Here is a 16116-nt window from a genome sequence, read left to right as displayed (position 1 = left end):
CCAGGACTCCAGTGCCAGGATGAAGCCTCTCATTATGAAGGTCTGAATTAGACGGCTGTCTGTTCCTGGGATTTTTATTCAAATGATTTTTTTCCTAGTTGTGATGCAGAAACTAGAATTATCTGTCCCCTGACCTGTGTAAGTTGTATGTTGCCCTGATTGGAATTTAATGCAGCAATTCTATTCCCCTCAAAATTCTATCCTGAACAGTTCAATTTTTGAAATATTTTATTTTGAGTGATGTGGTTGAGGCAGATATTGTCTGATTTATATGACAGTTGCTTTAAGGAAATAGTCTCCTGACCATTCTGAATGTGCTCAGAGCCTCAATGTTTGGCTTTTGGTGAGAGCTTGCAAACTTGAAGCAATGCCTGCCTGCTGTTCACTCAAAACTGCAAAGGTCTCAGCCATTTTATTAGCAGACTCGGCCAAACTGCTCAGTATAGGAACAACGAGCTCTATGCAAATCCTTTCCTTTTCATCTTTAGGGACAGGTTTAAATTGTTCAACAGTTTCTCTCTCTTCTTCCTCTCCTTTCCAAAGATAGAGATCTCTCTGAGTTCCCTGTGGCAACCTTCCCTCTGCTGGAGGTTCTATGATATTGAACAGGGTTACTGATGTTAGCTCCTCCGATCTGCTGGACAGGAGCAGGGCCTTTGCAGAATATCCCTCCAATTTATTTGCAGATTCTGATGGTAGAATGCTACTTTGTATTGGTGAATACAATTGATCCACCTGGGCAACTTTCTTTGTTGGTTGATTCATTTGGATTGAGTTGAGGGATAATTCCAGCTCTCTGCCGGGGGTCTCCGATTGGATGGTTTGGAATGATTCCTGTTCTCCATGGGACTCCGATAGGATGGTTGGGAATGATTCCTGTTCTCCATGAGACTCTGATAGGATGGTTTGGAATGATTCCTGTTCTATGGGAGTTTCCGATAGGATGGTTGGGAATGATTCCTGTTCTCCATGAGACTCTGATAGGATGGTTTGGAATGATTCCTGTTCTCCATGAGACTCTGATAGGATGGTTTGGAATGATTCCTGTTCTATGGGGGTCTCCGATAGGATGGTTGGGAATGATTCCTGTTCTCCATGAGACTCCGATAGGATGGTTTGGAATGATTCCTGTTCTCCATGGGACTCCGATAGGATGGTTTGGAATGATTCCTGTTCTCCATGGGACTCCGATAGGATGGTTTGGAATGATCCCCGTTCTCCATGGGGCTCCGATAGGATGGTTTGGAATGATTCCTGTTCTATGGGGGTCTCCGATAGGATGGTTTGGAATGATCCCTGTTCTCCATGAGACTCCGATAGGATGGTTTGGAATGATTCCTGTTCTCCATGAGACTCCGATAGGATGGTTTGGAATGATTCCTGTTCTCCATGGGGCTCCGATAGGATGGTTTGGAATGATTCCTGTTCTCCATGGGACTCCGATAGAATGGTTTGGAATGATCCCTGTTCTCCATGGGACTCCGATAGGATGGTTTGGAATGATCCCTGATCTCCATGGGGCCTCGATAGGATGGTTTGGAATGATTCCTGTTCTCCATGGGACTCCGATAGAATGGTTTGGAATGATCCCTGTTCTCCATGGGACTCCGATAGGATGGTTTGGAATGATCCATGTTCCCTGGGGTACTCTAATGGGGGTCCAAAGTCAAGCAGCACTGGGGATAATATCCTTGATCTACGATTGTGATTTGCTGCTGAATCATTTTGGGATATAGGCTGGGATGATTTCAGTTTTATATTAGTTGGCTGTGAAAGTACAATGGTTTGTAAGGTTGATGGTAATAATTCCTGCTTACTATTGGGGGTAAGTGGCGTTGGGACAGTACAGAACAATGTTGGTGTTGATTCATCCTCTATAATGGTTTGTTGTGGTGGTAAAATTGTGTAAAATGAGGCTGGAAATATGCTTTTCCCTTCACTGCTCGATTGTGGGGGATGAACGGTTTGAGTGAGGAATTCCTCTGTCATGGGGGTCAGTTGTAAGGTTGGCAATGTATAAAAGGACACTGAGAATTCTTGCTCTCTGCTGGTAGACTCTGATAGTGGGATTTTTCGAATGAATGTTTGTAATGATTCCTGGACTCTGTTGTTAGACTGTTGGTGTGGTGTGGGTGGTCCTGTAGACCCTGATTCAATGCTAAGGGATGAGGACACGGCTGACGGTCCCTTTCTTCTTGTTGTTTGTGGTGGTGGGGGTGGGATGCTGGGAAATGTAATTGGTAACAATTCCTTGTTTCTGCTGGTAAGATATGGTGGGATTTTTTGGAAGGCTGTTTGCTCTTCTTCTCCACTCCTGGGATCTGGTACCTTCATCCAGGAGAAGGTTGAGTTGGATGATTCTTCAACTCTGCTGGTCTGGTCTGAGAGTGAAAGTATTTCTTCTCTGTTGTCGTTAAATAACTGTTCCGCTGAGGAAATAGTTCCAGTGAATTGGATTGACATGTCATCACCTTCCTCTGAAACAGAAGTTAAATAACTTTTAAGATTGGGAAAATATTTGTCAAAAATAACAGTTGATGAAGACTAGCTCAGTCAGACTCTTGAATCCATACATAAAAGACTTTGAAGTGGGAGCAGATACAAGATTCATCAAGTTTACAGATGATATTTAATTGGGTCACAAACTACTGGGAACATATTTATCAAATAAACCTTAAGAGATTGGAGAACTGGATTGACAAGTGGCAGAGGTGATTTATGTAAATGAAACTAAAGTTGTGAGATTAGGAAAGGATAGAAAACAACAGCAATATAAAATAAATAGTATTATTGTATGGAACATGCTCAGGAGAGGGATATTGAGGTACTAGTGGTTAAATGCTGAAACCATCAGTACAGTGGATGCTGGCAGCATTAAGCAAATAGAAGTTTGGGATCTATTTTCTAACTCAGCACTTCTGAAATATCTTCATTTTCCCCAAGTCAAGAATTCCTCTCCATTCTGGTTGAAAAGTCTCTTGACTCACTTAGTACTAGGGGCTTGGATGGGGCAGAGTTTGTAAGGAGCATCCAGGAATGCTTCTTAAAACAATATGTAGACAGTCCAACTGGGGATGGGGGTGTACTGGACCTGGTATTGGGAAATGAGCTCAGCCAGGTGGTTGAAGTTCCAGTAGGGGAACAGTCCAGGAAAAGTGACCATAATTGAGTAGGTTTTAAGGTAATGTCGGATAATGATAAGTGTAGTCCTCAGAAAAATGTGCTAAATTGGGGGAAGGCTAATTACAACAATATTCATCAGGAACTGAAGAATCTAGATGGGGGTGGATATTTGAGGGTAAATCAACATCTGGCAAGTGGGAGGCTTTCAAATGTCAGTTGATAGGAATTCAGGACTGATATGTTCCTGTGAGGAAGGAGGATATGTATGGCAAGTTTCAGGAACCTTGGATAACGAGGAATATTGTGAGCCTAGTCCAAAAGAAAAAGGAGGCATTTGTAAGTGTTAGAAGGCTGAGAACAGACGGAGTCTGCGACGAATATAAGGAAAGTAGGAAAGAACTTAAGCAAGGAGTTAGGAGAGCTAAAAGGTGTCACGAGAAGTCATTGACAAACAGGATTAATGAAAATCCCAAGGCTTTTTATACATATATGAAATGAAATTAAATGAAAATTGCTTATTGTCACGAGAAGGCTTCAATGAAGTTACTGTGAAAAGCCCCTAGTCGCCACATTCTGGCGCCTGTCCGGGGAGGCTGGTACAGGAATCGAACTGTGCTGCTGGCCTGCTTGGTCTGCTTTAAAAGCCAGCGATTTAGCTGAGTGAGCTAAACCAGCCCCATATATGAAGAGCAAGAGGGTAGCCAGGGAAAGGGTTGGCACACTCAAGGACAGGGGAGGGAATCTATGTGTGGAGCCAGAGAAAATGGTCAAGGTATTAAATGAATACTTTGCGTCAGTATTCAGCAAAGAGAAGGACTTGGTGGATGATGCATCTGGGGAAGAGTGTGTAGATAGTCTGGGTCACATTGTGATCCAAAAAGAGGAGGTGTTGGAGTCCTGAAAAGCATTAAGGTAGATAAGTCCCTGGGGCCTGATAGGGTCTACCCCAGAACACTGAGGGAAGCAAGGGAGGAAATTGCTGGGGCCTTGACTGACATCTCTGTATCCTCATTGACTACAGTGAGTCCCAGAGGATTGGAGAATAGATAATGTTGTTCCTTTGTTTGAGAAGGGTAGCAAGGATAATCCAGGAAATTACAGGCCAGTGAGCCTTACGTTACTGATAGGAAAATTATTGCACAGAATTCGTCGAGACAGGATTTACTGCCATTTGGAAGCAAGTGGATGTATTAGTGAGAGGCAGCACGGTTTTGTGAAGGGGGGATCGGGTCTCACTAACTTGATCAGGTTTTCGAGGAAGTGATGAAGATGACTGATGAAGGTAGAGCAGTGGACGTTGTCTACATGGACTTCAGTAATGCCTTTTACAAGGTCCCTCATGGCAGACCGGCAGAGGTGAGCTGGCAAGATGGATACAGAATGGGATACAGCAGTGGAAGGGTGCTTTTCTGAATGGAGGGCTGTGACTATTGGTGTTCCGCAGGGATCAGCTCTGGGAACTTTGCTGTTTTTAGTTTATATGGGAGACAGAGTAGCACGGTAGCATAGTCGTTAGCACTGACGCTTCACAGCTCTAGGGTCCCAGGCTCGATTCCCGGCTTGGATCACAGTCTGTGTGGAGTCTGCACGTTCTCCCTGTGTCTGCGTGGGTTTCCCCCGGGTGCTCCGGTTTCCTTACGAAGTCCAAAGCTGTGCAGGTTAGGTGGATTAGCCATGATAAATTGCCCCTTAGCTTCCAAAAGAGTTTGGTGGGGTTGCCAGGTTGTGGGGGTGGGGTGGAGGTGTGGGTTTGAGTGCAGACTCAATGGGCCGAATGGCCTCCCTCTGCACTGTAAATTCTATGATTAGGAGGAAAATGTAACTGGTCTGATTTGTAAGTTTGCGGATGACACAAAGGTTAGTGGAATTGCAGATAGTGATGAGGACTGTCAGAGGATACAGCCGGAAAAATAACTGTCAGAGACTTGGGCGGAGAGATGGCAGATGTAGTTTAATCGGGACAAATGTGAGGCAATGCATTTTGGAAGGTGTAATACAGGGAAATAGTAAATAACAGAACCCTTAATTATATTGCCAGTCAGAGGGATTTGGGCATACAGGTTCACAGGTCACTGAAAGTGGTATCACAGGTGGAGAAGGTAGTCAAGAAGGCATACAGCATGCTTGCCTTCATCGGCTGGGGTATTGCGTATAAAAATTGGCAAGTCACGCTGCTGCTGTATACACCTTAGATAGGTCACATTTGGTATAAAGTGTTCAATTCTGGTTGGCACACTACCAGAAGAATGTGGACAGTTAAAGTCCAACAGGTTCATGTCAAATCACTAGCTTTTGGAGCACTGCTCCTTCGAGAAACAAGCGGCTGGGAGGCTGGAGAATCCGCCCTAAATTAAACTTGTCATTTTTAAACTTTTTCCCATTATGACCATGAGACATTGCATTTTGGAGCTGTGCCCGAAAGCTAGTTGGACTTTAACCTGGTGTTGTAAGACTTCTTACTGTGCTCACCCCAGTCCAACGCCGGCATCTCCATATCAGAAGAATGTGGAGGCTTTGGAGAGGGTGCAGAAGAGGTTTACCAGGATGTTGCCTGGTATGGAGGGCGTAAGCTATGAAGAGAGTTTGGTAAACATGGTTTGTTCTCACTGGAACGACGGAGGTTGAGGGGTGGCCTGATAGAAGTTTACAAGATTATGAGGGGCATGGACAGAATGGATCGTCAGAAGGATTTAGGTGAGACGGGCAGCATGGTCGGCATGGGCTTGGAGGGCCGAAAGGCCTGTTCCTGTGCTATACTTTTCTTTGTTCTTTGACCATGTCCATCCCACTCTCCACATTTCTGTTCTCATTTCTTTCACTCCTCTCAGAATTATGGTAGTGTTCCTCTTGTTCTCACTTTCCAACTCCCAGCTTTCACACTCAATGGATCATTTTCCACATTCCTGTCACTTCCATTGTGATGTCACCCAAATACATCTTCCCAATCCTTCCCCTCCCCTTTCAGGATTTGAAAGGGATCATTCTCTCCATGACTGGCTCACTCCTCAGTTACCCAGCCCCTCCTCCATCCTTTACAAACACAGGGGGTGCAACACCATCAATTTCACCAAACAGTGGTTTACTTGCATTTATTTCAATTCTGCCCCGGTCCCCTACACTATTCCGATGAAGTTCCAATGAAGATTGTCCAGTATTTTCTGTTTTTGTTTCAGATTCCAGCATCTGCAGTAATTTGCTTGTACCAATGAAGTTTAACCTATGTTTAAGGAACGGTATCTTATCTTTGGAATCAATACTTTAACAGCCTGCCTGAATCGATACTGTGTTCAACAATTTCCAATCTTTGGTTATTGTATTGAAAGCCAGGTGTTGCTGATGGTTCTGCTCTTGCAATTTACCAGACCTCTAAACCCAGTTTTTGCATTTGGCTCATTCCAACCCCATTTTGCCTTTCACCCAGGGCCGGCCCAAGGTACCGGCAACTCGGGCAGTCGCCCGGGGCGCCAGCAACCCTAGGGCCGGCGCTGCTTGCACCATCATCCTTTTGTCATTTAAGGTTTTTTGTCTTCCAATTTATGACAGAATATGCCATATGCTCTTTCCTCCCGTTTTCCCCTTTCCCGACCAGAAGGCCAGAATTCTCTGGTTCCACCGGCAAAACAATCCCACTCGCGGATCTCCCAGTGGTTTGGGGTGGTGTTAATAGGAAATCCCATTGACGACAGCAGCAAATAGAATGCTGCCTTCTGCTGTTAAGGAACAAGGGGCAGGGAGGCTGGATAATCGGCCTGAAATGAAACTTGTCATTTTTAAACTTTCTCCCATTCTGACCATCTGACATCACATTGAAAATTGGATAGAATTTTACATTGACCCGGAAGACCATTAACTCAGACGATATCTCAGTCGGTGGGCGTAGATGTGGACTGGCAATTCACTGACAATAACGGAGGTAGTTAAGGGGATTAAAACCCCAATCAACCAGAATTTAACATTGTCCATGTGATTTTAAGCTCGTCACAGGCAACACGGGCAGGCAGACCCAACAAATGTAACCTTTTTTCATGCAAAGGCTGGATAAAGAAGGGTCTAATGCAAACACTGGCTGAGTTTGGTGTTTCTAGGAGTGAAGTGAGTTGGTGTTTTTGAATGTTGATAGGGTGTTTTCTGTGTTGGGTACAGAAGAGTGCGGCGCTCACAGAACATTTTTGTCCTCTGGCATCGGAAGTTTGGGTCCCTCTGTCACCCTTTGAGCATGAGTGAACCCCATTAAACAAGCTGCTGATGGATATGATCTACTTGGCAGGAAGCACCTCCTCCTCTGAGGAGGAGAGGGTACACAGATTGAGGAGACCTGGTGGTCACATTCGGGCAGATCGTGGATCTCAGCGGGGAACACATGGCTGAATCCGCACTCAGTCCCGTTTTCTGCACAGAGGAGCCCGTCATTGCAGGGAGAGATCGGGACACCATTTCTGAATGGCACCCCGAACTCTCGTCCCCGACGTGACCGCTGCTGGTGGTTGGATTCCCCCCAAGCCTCAGTTCACCTTTAAGGAGGTCCTCATCCCCCCCACCCCACCCCCCCCTCCCCCACACAGGCCACCCCGACCCCCGTCTTACAAAAAATGCAGTTTGGCATCTTGCCAGTGCCAGCCTGGCATTCCCTTGGGCAACTTGGCAGTGGCAGGCTGGCACACAGGTGTCACTGCCAGGGTGCCAGATGGCAGTGCCAGGGTACCACCCTACCCAAGTGGCAAGCACCTGGGGGCCTCCGATCCGATCCCCTGGGAGACACAGCAGATGCCATCTCCCTGGCCCTACACTCATCCCTAGAGCATCTTGACAACAAGGACTCCTCCATCAGACTCCTATTTATTGACTGATGTGATCATCAATTCACTAAAGATACGATTGGAAGTAAACTGTGGTTTTAATAGCCTTACAACTGTGCCAGCCTGCGACCAGAGGAACTGAGAGCAGGCGTACGGCTGCAGCACTTTATACTTCCGGTAGCGGGAGGGGCCATGGACGGAGCCATTGGCGGAGCCAAGGGTGGAGCCCAGTACAAGCTCCTCATCTCCCCCTATGGGCAGGGCCGCGCAACGGCTCACATACAGAGCCCACAAGGACATAATATAATGCAGTGCAATACAGTGTGAATTACCACACAGTATAATTCACCAAATTCACCCCCTGTAAAACAAATCAAGTCCGGCGGGGGTGACGGGTCTACAGGTTGAGCCGGTCCGGTGGCCGAGTCGTCCCTTGGGATCGGCGGAGCACCGGGGTTGCAGCCTCTTCGGGTGGCTGGGTGGTGACGATCAGTGTGGGTACGAGGGCGGACTCTGTGGGTGTTTCGGTCCGAGCTTCATACCTGACCGGGGCAACGGGCAACGGGGGGAGGGGGGGGGGGAGGGGGGCAGGAACCCTAGAGGTGCGGGGGCGCCAAGCGTGGGCAGGGAACCTAAAGGCGCGGGGGCGCAGGGTGTGGGGGGTTGGGTGGGGTGTAGTGTGAAGGGTACCGCGGCGTTGGTGGTGGTAGTGTTGGATCCTGCAGGCGCCAGGTCCCGGAGGGAAACGGTGTCCTGACGGCCGTCGGGGTGTTCAATAAAGGTGTATTGGCGGTTTGAATGAAGCAGTAGCACTCTCTCCACTAGCGGGTCTGTTTTGTGTGCCCGGACGTGCTTCCGGAGGAGAACCAGGCCCGGTGTCCTCAACCAAGATGGGAGCGAAGCCCCCGTGGTAGTGCCCTTAGAGAAAACAAATAGTCGTTCGTGAGAGGTCTGGTTAGTGGCGGTGCATAGGAGGGACCTAATTGCATGGAGCGCGTCGGGGAGGACCCCCTGCCAGTGGGAGGGCAGGAGATTCCTGGACCGGTGGGTCAGTAGGACGGTCTTCCAGACCGTCGCGTTCTCCCTCTCCACCTGCCCGTTCCCCCTGGGGTTGCAGCTGGTAGTCCTGCTCGAGGCGATGCCCTTGTCGAGCAGGTACTGACGCAGCTTGTCGCTCATGAAGGACGAACCCCTGTCGCTGTGTACGTAGCTGGGGAAACCGAACAGGGTGAAGACATTGGGCAGGGCTCTGATGACTGTGTGGGAGGTCATATCGGGGCACGGGATGGCAAAGGGGAAGCGGGAGAACTCATCGATGACGTTCAGAAAGTACACACTTCGATTTGTCGAGGGGAGTGGCCCTTTGAAATCGATGCTCAGGCATTCAAAGGGCCAGGATGCCTTTACCAAGTGGGCCTTAGAACATAGAATATAGAACGATACAGCGCAGTACAGGCCCTTCGGCCCTCGATGTTGCACCGACATGGAAAAAAACTAAAGGCCATCTAACCTACACTATGCCCTTATCATCCATATGCTTATCCAATAAACTTTTAAATGCCCTCAATGTTGGCGAGTTCACTACTGTTGCAGGTAGGGCATTCCATGGCCTCACCACTCTTTGCGTAAAAAACCCACCTCTGACCTCTGTCCTACATCTATTACCCCTCAATTTAAGGCTATGTCCCCTCGTGCTAGCCACCTCCATCCGCGGGAGAAGGCTCTCACTGTCCACCCTATCTAACCCTCTGATCATTTTGTATGCCTCTATTAAGTCACCTCTTAACCTTCTTCTCTCTAACGAAAACAACCTCAAGTCCATCAGCCTTTCCTCATAAGATTTTCCCTCCATACCAGGCAACATCCTGGTAAATCTCCTCTGCACCCGTTCCAAAACTTCCAAAGCCAAATGCGGCCTTACTAGAGTTTTGTACAACTGCAACATGACCTCATGGCTCCGGAACTCAATCCCTCTACCAATAAAGGCCAACACACCATAGGCCTTCTTCACAACCCTATCAACCTGGGTGGCAACTTTCAGGGATCTATGTACATGGACACCGAGATCCCTCTGCTCATCCACACTACCAAGAATTTTACCATTAGCCAAATATTCCGCATTCCTGTTATTCTTTCCAAAGTGAATACCTCACACCTCTCCACATTAAACTCCATTTGCCACCTCTCAGCCCAGCTCTGCAGCTTATCTATGTCCCTCTGTAACCTGCAACATCCTTCCGCACTGTCTACAACTCCACCGACTTTAGTGTCGTTTGCAAATTTACTCACCCATCCTTCTGCGCCCTCCTCTAGGTCATTTATAAAAATGACAAACAGCAACGGCCCCAGAACAGATCCTTGTGGTACGCCACTCGTAACTGAACTCCATTCTGAACATTTCCCATCAACTACCACTCTCTGTCTTCTTTCAACTAGCCAATTTCTGATCCACATCTCTAAATCACCCTCAATCCCCAGCCTCCGTATTTTCTGCAATAGCCGACCGTGGGGAACCTTATCAAACACTTTACTGAAATCCATATACACCACATCAACTGCTCTACCCTCGTCTACCTGTTCAGTCACCTTCTCAAAGAACTCGATAAGGTTTGTGAGGCATGACCTACCCTTCACAAAACCATGCTGACTATCCCTAATCATATTATTCCTATCTAGATGATTATAAATCTTATCTTTTATAATCCTCTCCAAGACTTTACCCACCACAGACGTTAGGCTCACCGGCCTATAGCTACCGGGGTTATCTCTACTCCCCTTCTTGAACAAAGGGACCACATTTGCTATCCTCCAGTCCTCTGGCACTATTCCTGTAGCCAAAGATGACCTAAAAATCAAAGCCAAAAGCTCAGCAATCTCTTCCCTGGCTTCCCAGAGAATCCTAGGATAAATCCCATCAGGCCCCGGGGACTTATCTATTTTCACCTTGTCCAGAATTGCCAACACTTCTTCCCTACGCACCTCAATGCCATCTATTCTAATAGCCTGGGTCTCAGCATTCTCCTCCACAATATTATCTTTTTCCTGAGTGAATACTGACGAAAAGTATTCATTTAGTATCTCGCTTATCTCCTCAGTCTCCACACACAACTTCCCACCACTGTCCTTGACTGGCCCTACTCTTACCCTAGTCATTCTTTTATTCCTGACATACCTATAGAAAGCTTTTGGGTTTTCCTTGATCCTACCTGCCAAAGACTTCTCATGTCCCCTCCTTGCTCGTCTTAGCTCTCTCTTTAGATCCTTCCTCGCTTCTTTGTAACTATCAAGCGCCCCAACTGAAACTTCACGCCTCATCTTCACATAGGCCTCCTTTTTCCTCTTAACAAGAGATTCCACTTCTTTGGTAAACCACGGTTCCCTCGCTCGACCCCTTCCTCCCTGCCTGACTGGTACATACTTATCAAGAACATGCAATAGCTGTTCCTTGAACAAGCTCCACATATCCAGTGTGCCCAACCCTTGCAGCCTACTTCTCCAACCTACACATCCTAAGTCATGTCTAATAGCATCATAATTGCCCTTCCCCCAGCTATAATTCTTGCCCTGCGGGGTATACTTATCTCTTTCCATCACTAACGTAAAGGTCACCGAATTGTGGTCACTGTTTCCAAAGTGCTCACCTACCTCCAGATCTAACACCTGGCCTGGTTCATTACCCAAAACCAAATCCAATGTGGCCTCGCCTCTTGTTGGCCTGTCAACATATTGTGTCAGGAAACACTCCTGCACACATTGTACAAAGAACGACCCATCTAATGTACTCGAACTATATATTTTCCAGTCAATATTTGGAAAGTTAATGTCTCCCATAACAACTACCCTGTTACTTTCGCTCTTTTCCAGAATCATCTTCGCCATCCTTTCCTCTACATCCCTAGAACTATTAGGTGGCCTATAGAAAACTCCCAACAGGGTGACCTCTCTTTTCCTGTTTCTAACCTCAGCCCATACTACCTCGGAAGAAGAGTCCCCATCTAGCATCCTTTCCGCCACCGTAATACTGTCCTTGACTAGCAGCGCCACACCTCCCCCTCTTTTGCCCCCTTCTCTGAGCTTACTAAAACACCTAAACCCCGGAACCTGCAACAACCATTCCTGTCCCTGCTCTATCCATGTCTCTGAAATGGCCACAACATCGAAGTCCCAGGTACCCACCCATGCTGCCAGTTCCCCTACCTTATTTTGTATACTCCTGGCATTGAAGTAGACACACTTCAAACCACCTACCTGAACACTGGCTCCCTCCTGCGAAGTCAAATCTGTGCTCCTGACCTCTATACTCTCAATCTCCCGTACCCCAAAACTACAATCCAGGTTCCCATGCCCCTGCTGAATTAGTTTAAAAACCCCCCCCCCCCCCCCCCCCCCCCCCTATAGACCTTGTCTGGTCTATAGAAGTGCACTCTGCGCAGATCGGACAATCCCTGGTGATGGCTTTGACCTCCTCGTTGGAGAAAGGCAGATTTCGGCTTTGACGTAGTGGGCGAGTCGGGTGACCCCCGGGTGGCAGAGGTCATTGTGGATAGCCTTCAGGCGGTCGTTTTGCGCGCTGGCGCACGTGACGCGGGACAGGGTATCTGGGGGCTCGTTGAGCTTCCCTGGTCGATATATGATATCGTAATTGCAGGTGGAGAGTTCGATCCTCCACCGCAAGATTTTATCATTTTTCATTTTGCCCCTTTGCGAGTTGTCAAACATGAAAGCAACCGATCTTTGGTCGGTGATGAGGGTAAACCTCCTACCTGCGAGGTAGTGCCTCCAGTGCCGTACGGCTTCCACAATGGCTTGAGCTTCCTTTTCGACCGAGGAGTGTCGAAGTTCCGAAGCGGAGAGGGTTCGGGAGAAGGCGACTGGTCTCCCTGCCTGGATCAGAGTGGCGGCGAGAGCGACCTCTGAGGCGTCGCTCTCCACTTGAAAGGGGACGGATTCATCCACCGCCCGCATGGTGGCTTTGCGGATGTCCTCCTTAATGCAGTTGAAGGCCTGGCCGGCCTCAGCCGACAGTGGTCTTAAATAGTGGGCGGGCTTTGTTCGCATACTGGGGGACCCACTGGGCGTAATAAGAGAAAAATCCCAGGCACCTCTTGAGGGCCCTGGGACAATGAGGGAGAGGAAGTTGTAAGAGGGGGCCGGGTCGGGGCCCAGGACTCCGTTTTCCACGACATAGCCGAGGATGGCTAGTCTGGTAGTGCGGAAAACGCATTTCTCCGTATTATATGTGAGATTGAGTTTCTGGACGGTTTGGAGAAATCGGTGGAGGTTGGCATCATGGTCCTGCTGGTCATGGCCGCAGATGGTGACATTGTCCAAGTACGGAAACGTGGTCCGCAGCCCGTATTGGTCCACCATTCGGTCCATTGTTCATTGGAACACCGAGACCCCATTCGTGACGCCAAAGGGGAAGTGGAAGAAGCGGCCATCTTCCTCGAATGCCGTGTAGTGGCGGACCTTCGGGCGGATTGGGAGCTGGTGGCAAGCAGACCGTGGAGAATATGCGGTACTGGGCGATCTGATTAACCATGTCTGCAATTCTGGGGAGGGGGTACGCATCGAGGTGCATGAACGGTTAATGGTTTGGCTATAATCCACAACCATTCGGAACTTTTCCCCGGTCTTGACGACCACCACCTGAGCTCTCCAGGGGCTGTTACTGGCCTCTATGACTCCCTCATGTAGGAGGAGCCGTTGGACCTCGGATCTAATAAATACCCTTCCTGCAGGCTATACCGCCTGCTGCGAGTGGCTACGGGTTTGCAGTTAGAAGTGAGATTAGCGAAGAGTGGAGGGGGCTCGATTTTTAATGTTGCTAGACTGCAGATAGTGAGTGGAGGTAGTGGTCTGCCGAAGCTGAGTGTGAGGCTCTTGAGATGACATTGGAAGTCGAGTCCAAGTAAGAGTGGGGCGCAGAGGTCGGGGAGTACGTACAGCTGGAAATTAGAGTAGCTGGCGCCCTGAATCGTTAGGGTCGTGATGGTGCGCCCCTGTATGTGGACTGAGTGTGAGCCCGAGGCGAGGGAGATAGTTTGCCGTGCAGGGAAGATAGGGAGCGAACAGCGTCTTACCAGATCAGGATGTACGAAGCTCTCGGTGCTCCCAGAGTCGAAGAGGCACGGTGTCCTGTACCCATTGATTTTAACGGACATGATCGAGCTCTGGAGATGCTTCGGACGCGACTGGTCCAACATGACTGCGTTGAGTTGTGGGTAGTCGGTGGCTCGATCAGCTGTACTGGAGTGGCCCCGTGATGAGTGTCCGCTGAGGTCGTAGTCGGTTCGGTTGATGGCCAAGATGGCGCCCCCCGTTGATCGCACGTGGCGGGCGGCGAGGAAGATGGTGTCCAAGATGGCGGCCCCCATGAATCACACGTGGCCGGCCGCGTGGAGGAGGGTTGCCAAGATGGTGACCCCCATGAGTCGCACATGTCAGGTGGGGGCAGAGTCAGCAGACACGCTGCAGCATTACGGGGCCTGCGGGCCTGTGAGTTTGGGAGGCGAGTGCTCTGGACTGCGGGGGAGTTTGGAGTTTTTGATTTTGCCAGGCATACTCGGGAATAGTGTCCTTTGCGACCGCAGCTGCTGCAGGTCGCATTGCGGACCAGGCAGTGCTGCCGTGGGTGTTGGGGCTGGCCACAAAAATGGCATGCTGGCGCTCCATAGTGGGTGGGTGGCCGCACAGCGCAGGCCTGGGGCAGTCGCTGGTCGGGGGCCCACGATGGGGTTGCTTGGTCCGCGGGGAATGAGTTCAAACTGCGGAACGCGACCTCCATAGTCGTAGCTAACTCTACCATGTCCTCCAAGTTCTGGGCCCCTTTTTCAAGCAATCGCTTGCGCACATAGTTAGACCTAAGCCCTGCAACGTATACATCACGGACAGCGAGTTCGATATGCTGGGAGGCTGTTACAGCCTGAAAATTGCTGTCCCGAGTAAGGGCTTTTAAATTGCGCAGAAAGTCTTCTAGCGACTCTGCGGGGCGCTGGCAGCGAGTCGTGAAAATGTGCCACGCGTAGAACTCGTTAATCGGCCGCATGTACAGTCGGTCGAGCATAGCCAGGGCCTCAGTATATGAAGTGGTACAATTGAGTTGCGTAGAGATACGATGGCTCACCCGTGCGTGCAGTAGGCTGAGTTTCTGCCCTTCTGTAATCTCAGATGTGCTTGATTTAGCCAGGTAGACCTTGAAACATCGAAGCCAGTGTAGGAAGATTTCCTTCGCCTCTGCAGCCTGCGGGTCGAGTTCCAGTCGATCAGGTTTGAGGGCTGATTCCATAGTAGTTTTCTTCAAGTTTTCTAAGACTATTAAATTGATGTGACCATCAATTCACTAAAGACACGATTGGAAGTAAACTGTGGTTTTAATAGTCTTACAACTGTGCCAGCCTGCGACCAGAGGAACTGAGAGCAGGCTTACGGCTGCAGCACTTTATACTTCCGGTAGTGGGAGGGGCCATTGGTGGAGCCATGGGCGGAGCCAAGGGTGGAGCCCTGTACAAGCATTTCATCTCCCCCTATAGGCAGAGGCGCACAACGGCTCACATACAGAGCCCACAAGGACATAATATAATGCAGTGCAATACAGTGTGAATTACCATACAGTATAATTCACCACATTGACTACAGCTCCGTCTTCAACACAATAATCCCAGCCAAGCTCATATCGAAGTTCCAAAACCTAGGACTTGGCTCCTCACTCTGCAACTGGATCCTCAACTTTCTGACCACAGACCATAATCAGTAAGAAAAAACAACACCTCCTCCACAATAGTCCTCAATACCGGGGCCCCGCAAAGCTGCGTACTTATCCCCTACTCTACTCCCTGTACACACACGACTGCGTGGCAAAACTTGGTTCCAACTCCATCTACAAGTTTGCTGACGATACGACCATAGTGGGCCGGATCTCGAATAACGACGAGTCCGAATACAGGAGGGAGATAGAGAATCTAGTGGAGTGGTGCAGCGACAACAATCTATCCCTCAATGCCAGCAAAACTAAAGAGCTGGTCATTGACTTCAGGAAGCAAAGTACTGTCCACACCCCTGTCAGCATCAACGGGGGCGAGGTGGAGATGGTTAGCAGTTTCAAATTCCATAAGGTGCACATTTCCAAAAATATGTCCTGGTCCACCCACGGCGACGCCACCAAGAAAGCAAAACAGCGCCTATACTTCCTCAGGAA

General features: G+C 49.0%; 1 protein-coding gene across 1 annotated transcript in view; it reads right to left on the bottom strand.

Annotated features, from left to right (window-relative positions):
- Positions 1 to 210: 210 nt before the first annotated feature.
- Positions 211 to 16116, bottom strand: part of LOC119950916 — a 31132-nt gene continuing 15226 nt past the window's right edge. The window contains exon 2 of the mRNA XM_038773850.1: positions 211 to 2477. Within this exon, the coding sequence (XP_038629778.1) occupies positions 319 to 2477 (2159 nt within the window). The 3' untranslated portion in view covers positions 211 to 318. The remainder of the gene's footprint in view (positions 2478 to 16116) is intronic.

The sequence above is a fragment of the Scyliorhinus canicula genome, chromosome 16 (genome assembly GCF_902713615.1).
Source record: "Scyliorhinus canicula chromosome 16, sScyCan1.1, whole genome shotgun sequence".
NCBI classification, from domain to species: Eukaryota; Metazoa; Chordata; class Chondrichthyes; order Carcharhiniformes; family Scyliorhinidae; genus Scyliorhinus; species Scyliorhinus canicula.
The sequence above is the reverse complement of the archived record's forward strand: the minus strand, read 5'-3'. Positions and strand labels throughout refer to the sequence as shown.